We start from the raw sequence: 18,935 nt of genomic DNA, 5'->3' as shown, positions 1-18,935 counted from the left end.
CTGTATTCAACAGTAGTTGTACTCTTAAATTATCTGCAGTCTGGGCATGTCAGTCATCATAATATTCAGAAGTGAAGCTCATCCCTCGTCCTGGCTATATCCCTATGAAGGAATGATACAACACTGCCAGTTTGGATATCTAATTCTTTTAATAGCAAACAACAGATAGAATATTTGGGACATGTTCTACTTTTAAAAAGTACACATCTTTATATCTGTGCAGTGTTGAGAATTTATTGCAAGACTGGTTTCCATGTGTAATGTCTCTTATTAAACATTGTAGGTACTAAGTATTCAAGTAAAATTCCCTAACAGTTAATGACATTTAAAAAAAAATGTGTGCAAAACTGCAAAACTCATTGTAATGAATGTAATAGAATGTGTAAGGTCAAAGGGGTGGAAGGGCTGACAGCTGTTTGATTGAATAAATGCATCCACAAATCTTCAAAACAAACACTAACCTGTAGAATCTCAAATTGAAGTTTCTCGTGCACCGTTATAATATATTTTATATTTAATGAGAAAAAAGCTCGCAATGCAGCACATGAAGCATTCACAGCAGGTATATAATTGAAAAACTAATAAAATAAGTGTAAGATGTTGACTGATGTGTGTACTAATAGCATCCGACTTTCAGCACTGGCCTTGATTACACAGGAGATGGAGCAGCCATTACAATTGAGAAAAACATTTAATAAATCATTGTCTTTTTTAGAACATTGTTTCAAGCCCATTTTAGGTTGATAGCCTCCACATTTGTATGGTTAAGTCATTGTTGCTGTGTTTCTTATCTGTGACCCCATTATTTTCATATCCCTTCATCTGTGGGTCTTTAGATGTTGTGGAAGGTTCATTCCTGTACCCCTATATGGAATCACTCCCTCTAGCTGCCTTTTCTAGCACCATTATGCTTAAAAAAATAAAATGCACAAACAACAAGCAGTGACAGCGGCCAATTCCTCAAATGTCCAGGATTAATTACTGCAGCATGCTAAAGAAAGGTGCATGTAAGTAGCCGGATACGGTACATAGTCCAGGGTCCAGCATAATATATTCCTTTCAGAGCATTTCTTTCCATTCCCCTATCCAGAATACATGCATTAGAATGTAGTACAACCCTTTAAAAACTTCTCTTAGCCAACTGCAGACTTATCTGTTGCCACTTAAGTGCAAAGAAAGGGGCAGGATGTGAACCTGTATACCAGAAAGCTTTTTTTTCCCCAACTGCAGTTGGTGACAGAACACAAAAGGAAAAATTCCTACGCATACACATCAGATCTGTCTCCACTTTTATAAAACTGGAATAAAATGGGAAAGTGCCATCTTTATATTTCCTAATTGAAATTTTAATGTCCTTTTGACACAAAAAGGTATATACATAACATAGCTACGTAACCTTTTTCAACTGGACAACAAATGTCAAACCCTGTAGATTTATAGGGCAAAATAAGATTGGTCAGGAAAGAATTGTTCCTATAATTGGTAATCTGACACAATGTTCTATTGCCATTTGAAAAGGTCCTTTTTCAGTTTATTCAAGTTTGTCTCTTTGTGGTTTTTTTTCCCAGATAAAAAAAATATTCAGACTTTTGTAATCTGTGTATGTTGATCTTCATCAAAAGGTTCATTCTCTGGATCAGAGTCAGTGGTGTCAGAATATCTATAATGATCAGGTTCATTGTCACTAACATCCGGTGTTACTGAAGCAGAACTGCTAGCCTCTGGATTTGATGGCTCCTCTGTTTTTGTGAAAAATAGCTTCACCTAGGAAAGGAAGAAAACAAAAAAGTTAATATAGTCTGAACTTTTCTTTCTTAAAGTAGTGGTGACAATACAGGCCAAGCCTACACTTGGAAGGCTTTGCTTGTATAGCTATACCGACAAAGTGCTCCTAGTGTGGACATAGTTTACACCGGAGAGCTTATTCCGGGCTCTGTCTAGTGAAATAAGTTAAGCCAACAAAAGCACAGTATTGCTGGCAAAACTGCATCTACACTGGGGTTTTTTGTCAGCATGGCTATGTCAGTCACAAATCATACCCCTAATCAACACAGATATAATAGCAAGTTTGTAGTGTAATCTTGATGATAGTATTGGCTTTAGAGATTGCCAAATCATATAGGTACTTCAAAATCATTCCACCACGTACATTTGTTTAAAAACCTCTATCAACCTTAAACATCTGGCATACAAAATTCCAAGTCCCAAATCTAAAACACCTACAAATTTTTCAGTAGCACAAATGGTAAGAGTCATGAACCTATGTCAATAAACAAGTACCTTAGGAAGGGACCTTTAGGAGCTCCCAACATCTTCCTAAGAATTAAGAAACACCCAACAACAATCACTATTATGCCCTTTGTGGCACTATTAATTACTCGCTACCAATTATCCTTTTTTCCTTTACCCACCTTTATACAATTTATGTATCAGTGGGTATTAAATACTGATGGATATTGTAAAAACAGATGGATATTGTAGTGATGTTTCCAAATAGCAGAAGCATCCTCAATTAAAAGTAGACTTATGGCCAGAAAAATGGTATATAGAAATGGCACCTTCTTCCACAAATACACTCCCCACGTGGATTCAGTCATGTCTGTTCACTTAAAACAAGGTTGAAGACTCTGAAGTAGACAGTGTTAATATAATTACAGTTATGTTTACACTTGGGAACTGAAATGAATTAATTTACTAGACTTGGTTTAAGTACAAGTGGTTCTGTACGTGCATTAATCATTTGTATTCTGAATCACTGCAGTTAGCCGTATCACCACCATTCTTTAGCACTCTTCTAAACCTTTTCGGCTGCAATACCTCCTTGGTTTCAAACAGCTCCCAGAGCAGTAGATTCCAGAAGACTTTGCTAAAAGCAAGTAAATCCAAACAATATTTGGTACACATTGTTCTGTGATCCCCCATAATTTTCCTATTCCTTCACTTGTGGGTCATTTGCAGAGAGCGCATGTGTGAGGGGACAAAAGTTTTATAAGCAAGGTAAGGGTACTTGGAACCAGACATTTCTTTAGTGGAGACAAGGAATTAAAACACAAGATTCCGAGTGACATGAACAGAATCAGATTATGGAACAATGCTGAAACAGGGAGTATGCAATCCTGCACACCAAGGAACTCAACTCATCAAATATTTGGGGTAGAGATGGTGGATCCACTTGTCAGCCCATGAAGAGGAAATATAAGCAGCATAGAGACTATTATATCCTTGAGGTTTCCTACTTGCTGCTAGAGTGGATCGGTCAAGTTTGCGTGTTAATTTTTCAGACCATGAACATATTGATAAACTTACACAGCATAAATTATGAACGAAACTCTTCAGAATTAAAGATAAAACATCATTTTTAAAATTGTAACTTAACTCCTGAAAATCTATCACCTTCTTTTGCAATAATTCCAATATCAGTTACTGAATGTTTAAGTTTATCTGTTTTTAAGAAATGACATATCCAGATATATTACTTGCCTCAGTCCAGAAAGTTATATAACAAATGGTTCCTAGATAAACATGTTTTGATACTGTGGGGTGTGTGTGTGTATATGTAATATATTAAATAACGACATGCTACATGTAGCTCTTCAAAATTCTGTTTATTCTATGCTCTTTAAAAAAAATACTGACCTTGAAGTTTGGAGAGAAATATCTGTTGGCTTTGTCTTTATTTGCCTTGTCTAGATCATTTTTTGTTAATGTAAGGATTAGATATTCCTTGTCATTATCTGAGCGTTCTGTGCTGAAAATACCATCAAGTTCCTGATCTCCAACTAGACTTCCATTTTCTACTTTGTCTGAATTTTCATCCAGTCCTATGAAGAATGTATTTACCCAAAAGTGAAACATTTTTTCCTGCGGGAAAAAGCAAGCTTGCTTTAGTATTTACAGATGGTATATTATCTTATTTGAATACAAGCATTATCTGGTTTTTAAAAATTGATGAGTTTAACAATACCAAACTATGAAAGGCATAAAAATCTAGATCATACTACATCATTGGCACATCAACTGTCAGGAAGTAGATTTTCATTAGTCTTCTTACGTAACACACAGATCTTATCTATGTTAATCGCCACATGGTAATCAAATAAATTTTTTTAAAGGGTCCTTCATAAACCAAAAAGGATTCAATAAATTAAATGGCCAAATCTACAAAATGGGAGATTAAAAACTTAGTTCTGGAGTCGACAGGAGAGCGCTCGAGGATCGATGACTCTATAAATCGACCCCCCGATATATCGATCGCTACCTGCCGATCCAGCGGGTAGTGTAGACCTACCCTATGTATTTTTATTAGTGCCCATATAACATGATGGACTCAGATGTGTTTCTAACAACAAGAACAAAAACGCCCAACCCTTCCTTCCAAACCACACCACAGTGCTGATGATTTGGGGGTGGCACAGAAGCTGCGGTGGCTCTACACCAACTCAGCATTCCTCATCCTGCAAGAATTCTTCACAGGCTTTGTATTTCATCTCTGCAACTGCTTCATTACTATTTTACATATACATATGCATAAACACAACCTCCCGTGCATATGTGTATATCCCTGTCATTATTGAGAGAATATACCCACCTTCAAGGAAATTTGAAATCAAGGGCATATTTGCAAATCCCTAACTGGGAGACAGGTGGCAATGATGGTCAAAATTGCCTTTATGTATAATTAGCTAGAGATTTACCACTATCCTCTAATATGTACCTCACTGACATCATCCATGCCTTTGTGGATCTCCCAACTGGATTATTGGAATGCATTGTAAGTGGAGTTAGCCTTGAAGACTCAATATATTGCAGAACATGGATCCCCCACTCAGTCAACAATATCAAACAAGTATACATCATCCAAAGGCTGCATTAATTTTCTTTAGTTTCCAGGTGAAATTACATACAGAAATCCACAACCTGAAAGTCACGTGTTGTCTGGATCCTGGTCAGAAACTCTCCTACATGGCCAACATTTTAGATTAGCTGAGGTGGTTGTGAACAATCACTCGATTAAGATGTGTAAACTGGGGGCACATCACTCTTGGAACTTGGAAACTAGGTCCACTCCCCTGATAGTCACTCTGAGCTCAAATCTACTGAATCAGGCTTTATGTTATGCCCTGATGGCTAGAGCCCTGTGCAGATACAAACATTTGTATCTGCATCTGATCCATGATCCACATAAATTGTCCGTGGATGCAAATATCCGCAGATATTTGCGGATTTGCAAGGCTCTGCTAACAGCACCACAGGTCACCCCACACCAGTAACGCAGGGCTAAGCCAAACCCCCAACCACTGCCCACTTCTCCCCAAAAACCCCTGGCGTACCATCTTCCCTGCTCCAGGCAGGGAGGCTGTATCCTGGGCCCTTGTGTGCAGCACCACCCTCCCACTGGGGGGGCTCAGACACCCCTAAGCCGCTGCAGTTGCTTTAACACACAGCTGCGCTTGGCTCACCCTCCCTTCTGGGAGTGGTAGTTTACCTCCTCCGTCCAAGCAAGCAGGGGACTACAACTCCCAGAATGCCCAGTGGGCTATGGTTGCTGCAGCACAATTCAGAAAGCTGAGCTGGAGCTTGAGGCCTGGGTGACAGTTGCTCTGTTTGGGTGAGTGTGTGCTGTGCAGATACAGAATTTGTATCTGCACCCGAGCCACAAAAATGACCTGCAGATATAAGTGGGTATAAAGCTGATGTCGGCAGATTTTCATGGGCTCTACTGATGGCCAACTCCAATTTATCACATCTTTAATCCTTTGCCTCTGTGGGTGGTAGGGCTATTCAAGGAAAGTGTCCATTTGACTTGTTAGTTTTCAATAAAAAGAAAAGGATGTTTTTTTAAACTTTTTATCCTGTACATGTCCTTGGAGCTTTTAAAATAGGCAAATTTAAAAAAAAAAAAATGTAGTCTTCTTTCCAGAATTGCGGATGTAAAAATATTTTGACATTCAGTGTCTACACAGTACTCTTGAAAGATTAAGAGTGCTATGTTTCCACCACTTTTAAAGCTAGGGTCATTTAGCAATCCCTATTCTTTTAAGGGATTATTTAACAGTCACATAACTTGACAGGAAAACCTACAAAGTATCATTTCATATTAAAATACGCTGTCCTTGATGTAGACAATATTCAGCGGTACTGGAGCTAAATTAAGTCTTCCAAGTTACTGAAAATGCTCTTCAGACACATCAAGGAGAAAGTTAACCAAAGTCTATCAGAACAAGTGAAACTTATTTTTAGTATCTTACTGTGTTCAAATAAGGAAAATGTACTCACCTTGGATTTTTCTACTTCTTTGACAATACCTTTCAGGATTCTCAAGCTTTAGCACCATAGCACAAAGTGGTAGAACTACCTTAATTTGTAACATTTATTTTAACCCTTACAAAAGCAACTGCAGTAGACTGTGAGCCAAATCCCCTACTGGCCTTCAAGTGTCACCCACTTCCATTTCTTCAGCTGCACAGAAGGCAATGCTCCCAGAAAGATAAGGCAAAGGTAAGGCCAATAAAAACATATGCCTGAAAAATGAACAAGACCAGGTCTGGGGTAGGTATCTCCCAAACACCCTGAGGAAAATTGATGCAAAGAAGTCATTTAGTATCTCAGCAGTGACCTTATCTTCCTTAATTGGTCCATTTAAGCCCTGGATGCAACAGACCCACCTTTTGCAGGCTTCCTACTTCCAATATACAGTAGAATCTCAGAGTTATGAACACCTCAGAAACTGAGATTGTTTGTAACTCTGAACACAACGTTATGGTTATTCTTTCAAAAGTTTACAACGGAACATTGACTTAATACAGATTTGAAACTTTACTTTGAAGAAAAATGCTGCTCCCTTTTTTTTTTTTAAAGTAGTGTACATTTAGCAGTACTGTACTGTATTTGCTTTTTTTCTTCTCTGCTGCTGCCCGATTGCATACTTCTGGTTACAAATGAGGTGCGGTTGACTGGTCAGTTCATAACTGTGAGATTCTAATGTACTTGAAAACAGAAAGTAGGGGCAAAACACCATGGAAAAATTTTCAGTTGATAAAAAAGGGACATTGTGAAAAAAATCTTCTTGGGTGAAGGGAGAGTGGCCTCCACTACCTTGAAAACAAGATCTAAAGCATGGACAGTCTGAACTGGAATTTTTTTTGGAGGCCAAATGTCAGCAGTGATGCTTTCTAAATCTGTGGTTACAAGACTACAGAACTCTGAAAAAACTGATGGAAGCATTCTTGAAGCAGGCAATGGTAGAGGTCTTGCTAGTGATCAAGACTTTACATGGTTTTTAGTTTAAGGCAAGTGGGGTTGTAAGCAATGGAAAATGCTTGCCTTCCTTCTCTCCCTTTGTTTGCTGCCCACCTAGCACCATCCCACATCTTTAGTATCTGAGCACTTACTCTTAGTTTCTATCTGCAGGAATAGAACTATATTAGCTAGCTTTACAGGGTCTTGTGTATACATATGCATTTGTGTGTTCATAAATATTAAATGTGTGTGCAAAGAAACTGAGGAAAGGCTAAGATGACACAAATTTTGTATTTCTCTCAAAGCTGTCAGTTTTATGGCCACTGTTACCGCTTCTGGGAGTTCCACAGTCTAAGTGCAAGCTTCTATTAAAGGTCAGTGTCCTGCACTCACCAACTGGATGACAGTTTCATGGGAGATCATGGCCATGAAGAGAGGTAACCTGTGATTTAGTAAGGGTAAAATCCCACAGAGGATTATGAATATCAGCAACAGAGGGCTTAAACTGCATTGTTTTAATGGGAAGCCAGGGCTGAAAGGAGAGTACCAATGAAGAGTTAACAGCAACCTGTGTTGCTGACTTTTGTACCTGTTGGAGCCGTTTCAGGTTGTTTTGCTTTATATCTATCTATATAAAAATTGGTTGCAACAATAAAGCTTGTGTTCAATACTGTGGCCAGCTTTTTTTCAAATAGCATGGACAATGAAAGATGAAAGTGGGCATTTATATCATGCTATTTAGGCATCCAATAGCACAGAAGAAATGAAAGGCTGAGGACTGATTTAGTAATCAGAGCTGATGCTCTTGATAATGGAGAATGCTAGAGAGGCTACAAGGTGTTCAAAGTCTTTCCCTCTTTGCTATCTCCTTAACTTGTGTGGGTTCTGTTTTAGCCAGCTGCTGAATTTAGCTAAGTACTGAGAAAACTGGGAGTTTGCTATCTACATCCGACATACAAGTTGCTCTGCCGGGTGTCTGCATACTGCTGGCACTTCAGCTTGTGTTTCACCAACTCTCAGTGGACTGTTGAGATCTGAATAATAAGTGGAAGATTACTGAGCTTTATGGGACTCCAGGTAACGGAGAGTTACAGAACTCTGGAGTTGAAGGAACTGTTGCCATGACTAATGGAGTTTGGTTTGTAAGGAAGGATATGAGCCATTTCAGGGGTCTTCTGCAAACACAGCAGTTTCTTAGACCTGGGACAGGAGTATCTGGTAATCAGTAGTATCAAATATCACAGATCGAGAACAAGCACAGGTGTACTTCCTTGACCATGGAGAGGAGGTGGTTATCAACCAAGGCAAAAAATACTACTACTATCTCACTACCCTTCCCTGAAGCCTTAGAGGGGATTCAGGTCAATAGCAGTTAACAAGCAGTATTGACAAAAAGAAAAGGAGTACTTGTGGCACCTTAGAGACTAACAAATTTATTTGAGCATAAGCTTTCGTGAGCTACAGCTCACTTCATGAATGCATCCGATGAAGTGAGCTGTAGCTCACGAAAGCTTATGCTCAAATAAATTTGTTAGTCTCTAAGGTGCTACAAGTACTCCTTTTCTTTTCGCTAATACAGACTAACACGGCTGCTACTCTGAAACCAAACAGTATTGAGTTCGTTAGCTTCTTGATTAGCATGTTTAGGAAAGAGATAAAAACACTGGGAGGGTCTCTAGCAGAGACTGTTTTAGGTTGGTAAAAAGGAGGTTTTGACAGTCTTAGGAATCTGAGGTGTTCCTTACTCTCTTTTTAATACCCAGGAAGGGCAGATGTCAGAGATGACAGCCCCAATTCCCCTCAATGGTTCCATGACTGCCTGTGTGAATAAGCCAGAATCTTGGAAGGAAAGTGTTTATTTTTAAGTTCTGCTCTTGGTTTATTTCTGGAAGCCTATGACATCATGAATACAGGTATTTTCTCTAAAGGAAGAGAAATCCTCTCAGTGGGAGGTGCTGTAGTCTGAGGGCACATCTTCACTGGCAACGTTAACATGCCTTGTGTGGTCACGGCGCAGTGCTGGGAGAGAGCTCTCCTAGCGCTCTAAAAATACCACCTCCACGAGGGGCTCCCAGTGCTGGTGCACTGTCTACACTAGTGCTTTACAGCGCTGAAACTTGCTGTGCTCAGGGGGGTGTTTTTTCACACCCGAGCGAGGAAGTTACAGCGCTGCAAATTTCCAGTGTAGGCAAGCCCTAAGTCTCCATTGCCCTATACAACGGTGTCATTTACACCATGCCACAAAGGTGCAAAATGCTACCAAAATAAAGAATGGTAGTGCTTCACACCCACTTTGCACTGGTGTTAACGGCTACACAAGGCGTAGAGCAATCAAGAAGCGGGGACGAGAGTTTCTGAGAGCAGACCCTGGTGATTTCTCCTTGTAGTGCAACGAGGAGAGGTTTTCTGCCAGATGCAGGAAGCAGTCTGACCAGGGAAGTGGGTCGTATTTCTTGGCATAGAGTTTTGTCCTTCTTGGTTCTCAGACTCAGAGTTTAAGGTCAGAAGGGACCACTATGATCCTTTAGTCTGACCTCCTGCACATTGCAAGCCTTTTGTCTTAACTCCGAATCTAAGCTCCTCTGGACCTCACACACACACTCCTCTAATAAACCCCTAACCTCTGGCTGAATTATTGAAGTCCTCAAATCATGGTTTCAAGAGTTTAATTTACCAAGAATTCATCATTTACACTAGTTTAAGCCTGCAAGTGACCCGTGCCCCATGCTGCAAAGGAGGGCAGAAAAGGGTTCCTGGTCTGTGCTGAAAAGAGTGCTGAGAAAACAAATATCTAAGCACTGATAAGTGTGCCATGGAAACTACAAATTTAGTACTGTAATTGACTGTGCTGGAAGAAAGCACAAAAGATTAACAAGTTACCCAACAAGAATCACTAGAATCCTGAAGCAATAGCAAATGACATACTGGACCTCGTGGGGAGCACCTTGGCTGACCAGAGGCAATATAAACAGTCACATCAGTTTGGAAGGACAGCAATTATACCAGGGAGGAGCTGGCATGAAATGACCAGTAGGGGGCCTGGCTTACATTTAAACCTTCACCCAATACTCTCAAAGGTTTAGATTCAGGCATGAGAACGGTTATTACATAGAATCATAGAATATCAGGGCACGGTGTACAGATAAGATTTTTTTTTAAAGTTTACATTTAAAATAGAGTCTTAAAAGTGTAAGAGGAAATCACAAGATAAACCTAGTAAGACAAGGATACTGCTCCTTCCTATCTCTGTTTTCTTTATTTCCCTTATGACCACCTTTCTTAGTCTAGGCTATACAACTGGAAGTCCCCTTGATGCTACTTTCCCCACACCTACCACTGTGCCTTATATTCATTAATTTTTACGTTCAGAAAAGGAATTTTAAACATTTCTAGAAAATGTCGATAGCTCTCTGAGCTCTCTATAGCATCTCCTGAACTAAGGTACCTGGTTTAACTGGTGACGAATAAGAAATTGTCCCAATTAAATACAAAAGGTTAAAATTCACAACTATTTGCAAAAAACAGTAAGAGTGAATACAGGATACATGGTGGAGTAGTACACAGGTTAACTACATTTGTTTGGAATGACATGCATAATTTGTTCGTAGCTTTGCTAATTGTCAGTAATTTAGTCATCCACAAATTTAGCTGATAAAACCTTTACATCCCACCACAACGTATTGCATACACGTTATTCAAAGACATGAGATGTATGCATTTGGCTAGAAAATGATGGCATCTTCTTGCTTTACAATCTCTTGCCTTCTTGTCTCCTAAGAACAAGATAATACTGGAATAGTTTATGTTTTGTCTTAACTCCGAATCTAAGGTCCGCTGGACAGCAAATCTTGCCCGTGTATTGTGGCATTGTAATAATGGCTATTAAATATAGAATTGGTTATAAAAGAATGAAAGGTGTTCCAAGCTAATCTAAACTTTACCTTTTTCTCTCAACTGCTCCCTCCCCCTACAGGTTAAAAAACCCCTTAGTTTATGCTTATCAGGAGACAGAGGTAAAATAAGTTAGCACTTTAGATGCCTCTCCATAGCTTATCTGAAAGCTAATTCACCACATAAGAGTGTACAGGCATTTTTTAATTTTTTTTTTTTTTTTTTTTTTTTTTTGAAGAACACGACTCCCTCTTTCAGTTAGATACCCCATATCTACGCTACTGCATGCATACCTCTCTAGCACAATTTCTACCTACCTTCCACACACAACATTCTTCGTCTTTCAAAAGGGTTCTCAGACCTGCCACAAAATTAATACTGGCTAAAGTCAGGATTTTGGCCAACAAGATGTCATAGGCTTCATCTCTGCAGCTACCCTCACCACTGAAAATAACTCCTAATAGACCCAAGCCCTACAACAGAAGCACCCAGTTCCCACTTGCACAGCACCTTTACAGTATTTTCTTCAATGGAGAGAACAAACCTTTTTCAACATCTTGTTCTGTTTGTGGAAGAATTCTACTTTGATATCACCACACACCGGCAATGGTTGAGGGAATTCAAAGTACATGTATTTGTCTTCTCGTCTTGGGGGTCCTGAAGGGGAGGTAAATATCTTTACCTTTAGTTGGTATACCACGAACTGAGGATCTGCATGGTGAAACACAGAAGAGTATCATTTCACAAGTAATACCTTTTAACTGTCAAAACCTGGGTTAACGGACTCACAAAGGGTTATCATTTGCAATATGTACAACAAATTTTAAAAGTATGTATTTAGAACTATCCAATGTGATATGGTAAACAAGAAAATAAACCACTTTTCTGAAAGATCTTTTAAAACATTAAAGCATAAAAACACTGCTTAGCAGAATCCTGTAACTCTCGTAATGTCAGAATTTCCACCTATGATACCATAGTAAGATGCTTAGATGTTTATTCTACATTCTAATTTATAATAAAATTATAGTAAGAAGCGACTGTAAAAATGACAACTTCTTAATAGTTTGATCCCTTTGCATATTCAAAACACTTTTGTCATTAAAAAAAAGCAGACACTACTGTACGTAAATTTTCTACTTTTTAATCCTGTTTGCACTGTAGAGCCACGACAGTTGTGCCAGAATAAACTGGATTCTATTATGATTTACATGTAAACAGAACTGTTAACTAAATCCCAATTACTGTGTCAAAAATGTGAATCTCAACAAATGTACAGACACTGACAATAACAGGGCTATCGAATCTCAATTAATCCGGCCCACAGAAACTTTACTGCTAGCGATGATCCATAAAACATTAGCAATTTAACTTTTAACTCAAGTTAAGTCTGCAGGGATAGGAGTTAGAAAAGCTTTTACGCTTGTAAACTAAGCATATTTGATCTAGAAATTACTGAAAGAAAACAAAATTCAGCAACTTTATCACAATCACTTTTAAGACTAGAAACACACTTTAGGTCAAATCCTATCTGTTAATATCTAATCCAGGCTGTTCACTGGGCATCTAAGGGATTGGGCAGGGGTGGCCAACCTGTGGCTCCGGAGCCACATGCAGCTCTTCAAAAGTTAATATGCGGCTCCTTGTCTAGGCACCGATTCCAGGGCTGGAGCTACAGACACCAACTTTCCAATGTGCCGGGGGGTGCTCACTGCTCAACCCCTGGCTCTGCCACAGGCCCTCCCCTTATTCCTGCCCCCTCCCCTGAGCCTAAAGTGCCATCGCTCCTCCCCCTCCAGCCTCCTGCATGCCATGGAACACCTGATCAGGAGGTGCAGGGAGGGAGGGGGAGGTGCTGAGCTTCCAGTGGGTGGGAGGCACTGGGAGCAGGTTGGAGGAGCTAATGGGGGGCTGCTGACATATTACTGTGGCTCTTTGGCAATGTACGCTGGTAAATTCTGGCTTCTTCTCAGGCTCAGGTTGGCCACCCCTGGGATTGGGGAATTAATCTTGCCCTTGACTGTGAAGCAACTTTGAATCTATTATTGCAGCCTCAGAATTGTAGAGTCTACAGCCAGAGCACTCTAGCTACAGGACTGAATAGCATAACACTTACAACTGCATCTCCTTGCTCAAACCCTCATATACAGGGTCTTCAAATCCTGCCACCACTCCCCTTTCTGAAGAAAAGCCACATTGATCCTGTTGAGTCAGGGGCCTCAGAACTCACAGAAGGGGTGATAATATTTAGCTCTTTATGTCTGTTGAAGTTAATACCATCACAACAAGTACAAACTGAACACAGATTCAAGAAGTAGTCAATTACAGGTTTGCTACCTGAAATGGCATTTAAAACCTCATAGAAACCACACTTTTGTGATGAAAAACACATTGTGGTATTTCAATGCATTTGTCTAATAATTCATTAACTCACCAGGAGTAGAAGTAACAGAGAAGCTTATCAAAAAGTACATGTTTAAACCTATATGCAGATTGGTAATGTAGAAAGCCATCCGAGGAGAATTTTAAAAAAACTAAGCATTGACTTTTTGTACAATGAGGCCTGAATTGTGCTGAACAGATATTTGCAAATATATCTGTGCAATCTTCACTTTACCATTTTGGTGGTTTCTCTTTTTTGTTTGCAGACAGCCTCCTCCCTTCCTGTTCCTGCAAATCAAGCTAGTTTTTATGTATCTCTATAAAAACCTGCAGTCGGTTGCTTTTAAGTCTATGTATGTTCAGGTTGTATATTGCAATGGCATTAGTTTCAGTATATTGCCCCTTACAGTAATTCCAAAATGATGGAAAGCAACATTTTTGTACATTAACAGAATAGGAATGCATGCTACCATGCAATTACTTTGAAATTCAGTCTCACAAAGACAAAGGTGAATACAGATTTTCATTAAACAACTCAAGTCAGCTGACAATTTGCTTTCCAATATACAGCATACTCGCAAACCAGACAGACTTACATCGAGCTAGATATGTTACTTTATAAGCCTCTGAAATAAGACTTTCCTTCAGAAAGAAGCATATAGACATAACATATCCAGCAGAATCACGTATTTTAGAGTCCAATGATTAAAAAAAAGTCATGAGTTGGTTCAACAATCATGGGGATTTTGTTGCCTTTGAGAGTCTATGTACCACTCACAGAACCAAAACTATTTTTCAGCAGTATTATTTCAATAATGTTGCTGTGTTTTTAACTGACTTTTGAATAACCAAACAAATGTACTTTTAACTTCTCAACCACTTTAAATGTTTCCCAATTTAAAGTTTAATGAAACAGCACCTGTTTGTAAGGTTTGTTAAATCCCACACAGGCTACACAGAAGTCTTACAAGGATGAAAGAGTCCATAGCCCCCTCCTGACAGGATTTGAGCCCAACAGAGTCCAAGACTCTAAACAGGATTCTTTATACTGCTAAGACATCTTACGGCTTAAAAAGGTAAGTTGGTCCTGCTATGTAATGGCTTTAGTATGTTGCCTCAATCGCAAGGAGCTACATAAGTAACTATACACAAATTCAATTACCTATACATTTTAGAAGATAAGATCCATTAATATGGAGTAAAGGGTACTTACTGCAAGTTCCGCCACTGAACATTGGAATTGTTTCAAACATCATCTTATGAAACAGCAGTGCCACTGGTCTATAATCCAGGTGATTCTTTAACAGGTAACTATAGTAATATACATAGCGTCTCTGACTGGGAATAGTTACTCCCTAAATAAAGAGAAGCCAAACTTCAAAAACAATCCAAACCATTAATTAGTATTCACATTAAGTGGTTCCTGCCTGTAACTAAAGTCAAGCTAATAAAATCAGTTCTAAGTATAAAGTCACAGTGGACACAAGTTCAACATTTATGCATTTTAGTGGTAATACCATCTTCATTGCTGGAAATCAGGGGCTGGAAAAAAGTTACCTCAAACCCGTTAGTCCAAAGCCTAAACCCACTAGCCAAGGGGAAAAACTGCCTCGAAAGCAATTTCCTGGTTTGGGGTGAGGGATAAGGAGAGGTGAAGGCTTCCTCTATACATTTTTTTTCCCCTCTTTCCACACACAGCCACACACTTGCTTTACCTTTCCTGCAAAATCTTCAAATGCAGGCAGACCACAGGAGAGGCAGCGAAACAGCATAACAGCACAGGGTCCAGCTTCTCTTACATTGTGCTAAAGGATTTTTCAACTCATGTACATATAAGTTCTACAGGTGATACGAGGCAAAAAGTATTATGGAATGCTACCCTCAATTTTATATACTAAATTAATACAAAAACTCAAAAGGCTTTAAGGTCCACAAAGCAATCTACAACATGACGTTGCTTTTTAGAAAAACAGATTTCAATTAGTAGCAGCATATATTTCGTAAGAAGGACATATGAACCACCTGTATTTTTAAAAAGTCTTTACAGGATTTATGCTCCTACAAGATTTCAAGTCTGTATTATGTTGTAGCCATGCTTGCTAACACCACCTATAAAATTATAGTGCTACTACTATTTCCATTATGAAACCCATTGCTAGAGGTTTCACAGAAATTAGAAGTGGAAAGATCTATTAGATTAGGCCAGCTAGCCCAACTCCCTGTCACACTATAAGATTGTTCAACTACACTGCATTAAATACTTGTTTTGAGAAACTACAGTTGAAGAATAACTTCCCTAAACTGATTTAACTATTTTACAATTTGAATGCAGCAATAAGTTAATCAAAAAATATCCTGGCTTATTTGTTATTTTCAGAACAAAATTAGTGACAAAACATGGTCAGTATTTTTCCTCGAGAATTATACAGTTCAAAACAATCTACAATATAGTATGTAACTTACAGTATACAGATTCAGTATACAGATTCAATACAATACTTTAATTGCAGATTTGACAAAACGCAAAAGAAGGTACCAATATGAGATCATCAACATTCTTCGGTGGCATCTGACTCAGATGATGAAAATGAACATGCGTCAGTCCATACTACTTTGGATCAGTACTGAACAGAAGCCATCAGCAGCAGAGAAGCATGTCCTCTGGAATGGTGTTCAAAGCATGAAGGGGCATTCAAATGTTTAGCATATCTGGCACGTAAATACCTTGCAATGCCAGCTACAACAGTGCCATGCGAATGCCTGTTCTCACTTTCAGGTGACATTGTAAATAAGAAGCGGGCAGCATGACCTCCCATAAATGTAAACAAAGGTGTTTGTCTTAGCGATTGGCTGAACAAGAAGTAGGACTAAGTGGACTTGTAATCTTTGAAGTTTCACACTGTTGTTTTTGAGTGCAGTTATACAAAAAAAAATTCTACATTTGTAAGTTGCACTTTCACAATAAAGAGATTGCACTACAGTAATTGTATGAGGTAAATTGAAAAATATTTCTTTATTTTAAAGTGCAAATATTTGTAAGAAAAATATAAAGTGAGTACTGTACACTTTGTATTGTGTTGTAATTGAAATATATTTGAAAATGTATGAAACATTCAAAAATATTTAAATAAATGGTATTCTATTATTGTTTAATAGTGTGATTAAAACCACAATCATGATTTTTTTAATTGTTTGACAGCCTTAATTTTTGCCTTTATAAAAATGCAGCAAAAATAAGGCCTTTTACAACTCGAAATGTTTCTGTATTACATACAATAGTTTTTTTCCCCTATGGTACCTGTACAATGGATGTCTACAAGTAGCTGTCAGACAACTCAGTCTGATGAAAAGGTTTTGACTTCGGGCATCATCTCAACAGCTGCTTCAGCAGATCCATTTCTTAAAGGAGCTTAAGTATTTTCCTAATACAAATCTGGACTTTGTTTAAATTCAGAAACATAGCCCTTAGCCTAAAAATGACTAACGTGCAGCTTGACAGGACTTCAGAAGGGGGGAGCTACATAGGAAAACAGATACAGATAGGAAAAAGTTTCCTCTTCTACTTATAACATCTCCACTCTGGAACACACACTTTGTACAGGAATCTCTCCAATCCTTACCAAGTCTGCTGACATTAAGACCAGATTGAGGGAGAAATAGTTATATGGTAACAGCTTATACTCTGAATGCTGTATCAACTTAGGCAGAAACACACTTGTTGAAGTAGATGGTGAACCCTCCAATCTTGCCAAGTGGCAGCTTGGCACATCTCGGAAACAATGACCAATTTGCTTTCAGAACAGACAGCAATTATGCCTCAAATCAACTAGGCTCTTATTTCCAAAGGACAGGGTCTTTATGCCTCTAGTCCTAAACACACTGATAGGTACACTACGCTAAAGTGGAATATCACATTTTTTTGCTTTCCTGAGGACCTTAAAGCAGAAGGAAAAAGCAGAGATTTGCTTAAGTGGTATAGTTTTATGGAAAAAAAAAATACTTGAGAGTTTTAATCAAGTCCATGGTATGTCTGCTTATCCTTATTGAAGAAAGAGTTATGACAAAAAAGAGGAGAAATCTATTAGGGTGAATTAATTTTAATCATGATTTCAATTAGCAAACAGGGAAACCTTGATTTAAATAGATTTTGCATTTGTATTTGAGTTATTTTCCTAAAGAAAGGTTGATAATTACAACATGTTGATTTGCAACTAAATAGAGCCTTTGCACTAAATTTATCGCTTCTGTTTGCTAACCAAGAGAACACACTACATCTATGCCGTTAAGTAATTAACCCCCATTTATTCAGATTCTTAAATTTTTACGTTGGTTAGAACATGGTAAATGAAGCATTTCTTATTTACTATTTTTATTTGTATTTTTTGTTAAGCTCTATTTGGCTAGAAATTAAAATGTAATTAAAAGTGCATAAAAAGTATTTTTATTAATTAAATAAAACTAGCTTTATGTGCTGGATACATTAGAAAAATGTTTATCAAAAATATGTTTTGCATTTAAAACTAACAATTATTAAACAAAAGAATCTGTAGTGAATGAATTGAACTGTTTCTGGTCACTGTGCCCTTCAAAAATTTCAGAACTAGGAGATCTTCTCTCACACCTGGTTTTTATTCAGAGAGTGGAAGAGGAAAACAAGCTTTCCTGCCTTTTCAACTCCCAAATGGTTTCTTAACTTTTATTGAACTAGTGAGCAAGCTGAACTAGTTGAATAAACTGAAAAAGAAAATATTCTCTTTGCACCTGCAGATGAGGCTACTGATATAAAAAAAAAGCTAGTTTAGCACTTCAACAATCCCTGGTACCAGGTGCTTAGCTAGTGACTTACACCAATGCAGTGGTTTGACTTTCTTTAAAGATTGGCAACAAATATGTACAAAATATTTTTAATTAATTCAAATGACTAACAGATTACAATAAATTCAAGCCTTAACATAGGTTATCAATTCAAATTTAATTATAAATAAGTTAGTTTTAAAAATAAACTAAGATTTAAATAAAAAATCCAATTTAAATTTTAAAATTTGATTTAAAAAATTTTTTTAATCCACCTTGATATATCATTCCTTAGAGAAGCTGGTGTTTTCCCAGTAGACTAGCTTATTGTATGGATGCTAGGCAAGTGTATGCCCACAGAATTAGATCTACTGAAACGTGTGCCAGAGTTTTGAATTCACTGATATGGTCTTTCTACATCAGTACCAGAAGGAAAAATAAACTGAGACTTGAATGCAAAGACCCAACGTTTCAAAACATGGATATGGAGCATTTCTTCCAGGATGGTGTTCCTGAGCGGACTCTAAATGTGCTGATGCTCCCTCCCCCTTTACTTTTGCACCGTAACATGGACAGTATGTCATGAAAAGCAGAACCCAAAAGTTTTTTCTAACACTGTCCCTCTAGTA

The 18,935-nt window shown here is 38.2% G+C and overlaps 1 protein-coding gene across 1 annotated transcript in view; it reads right to left on the bottom strand.

Annotated features, from left to right (window-relative positions):
- Positions 1–672: 672 nt before the first annotated feature.
- PTEN (phosphatase and tensin homolog) overlaps positions 673–18,935 on the bottom strand; it is a gene marked incomplete at its 5' end in the record, with an annotated part of 90,980 nt that continues 72,717 nt past the window's right edge. Inside the window, 4 exons of the mRNA XM_084633019.1 lie at positions 673–1,764; positions 3,637–3,861; positions 11,675–11,841; positions 14,726–14,867. Coding sequence (XP_084489145.1) covers positions 1,582–1,764; positions 3,637–3,861; positions 11,675–11,841; positions 14,726–14,867 — 717 coding nt within the window. The remainder of the gene's footprint in view (positions 1,765–3,636; positions 3,862–11,674; positions 11,842–14,725; positions 14,868–18,935) is intronic.

This window comes from Lepidochelys olivacea (assembly GCF_965140295.1).
Source record: "Lepidochelys olivacea isolate rLepOli2 genome assembly, chromosome: 7".
NCBI lineage: Eukaryota > Metazoa > Chordata > Testudines > Cheloniidae > Lepidochelys > Lepidochelys olivacea.
The sequence above is the reverse complement of the archived record's forward strand: the minus strand, read 5'-3'. Positions and strand labels throughout refer to the sequence as shown.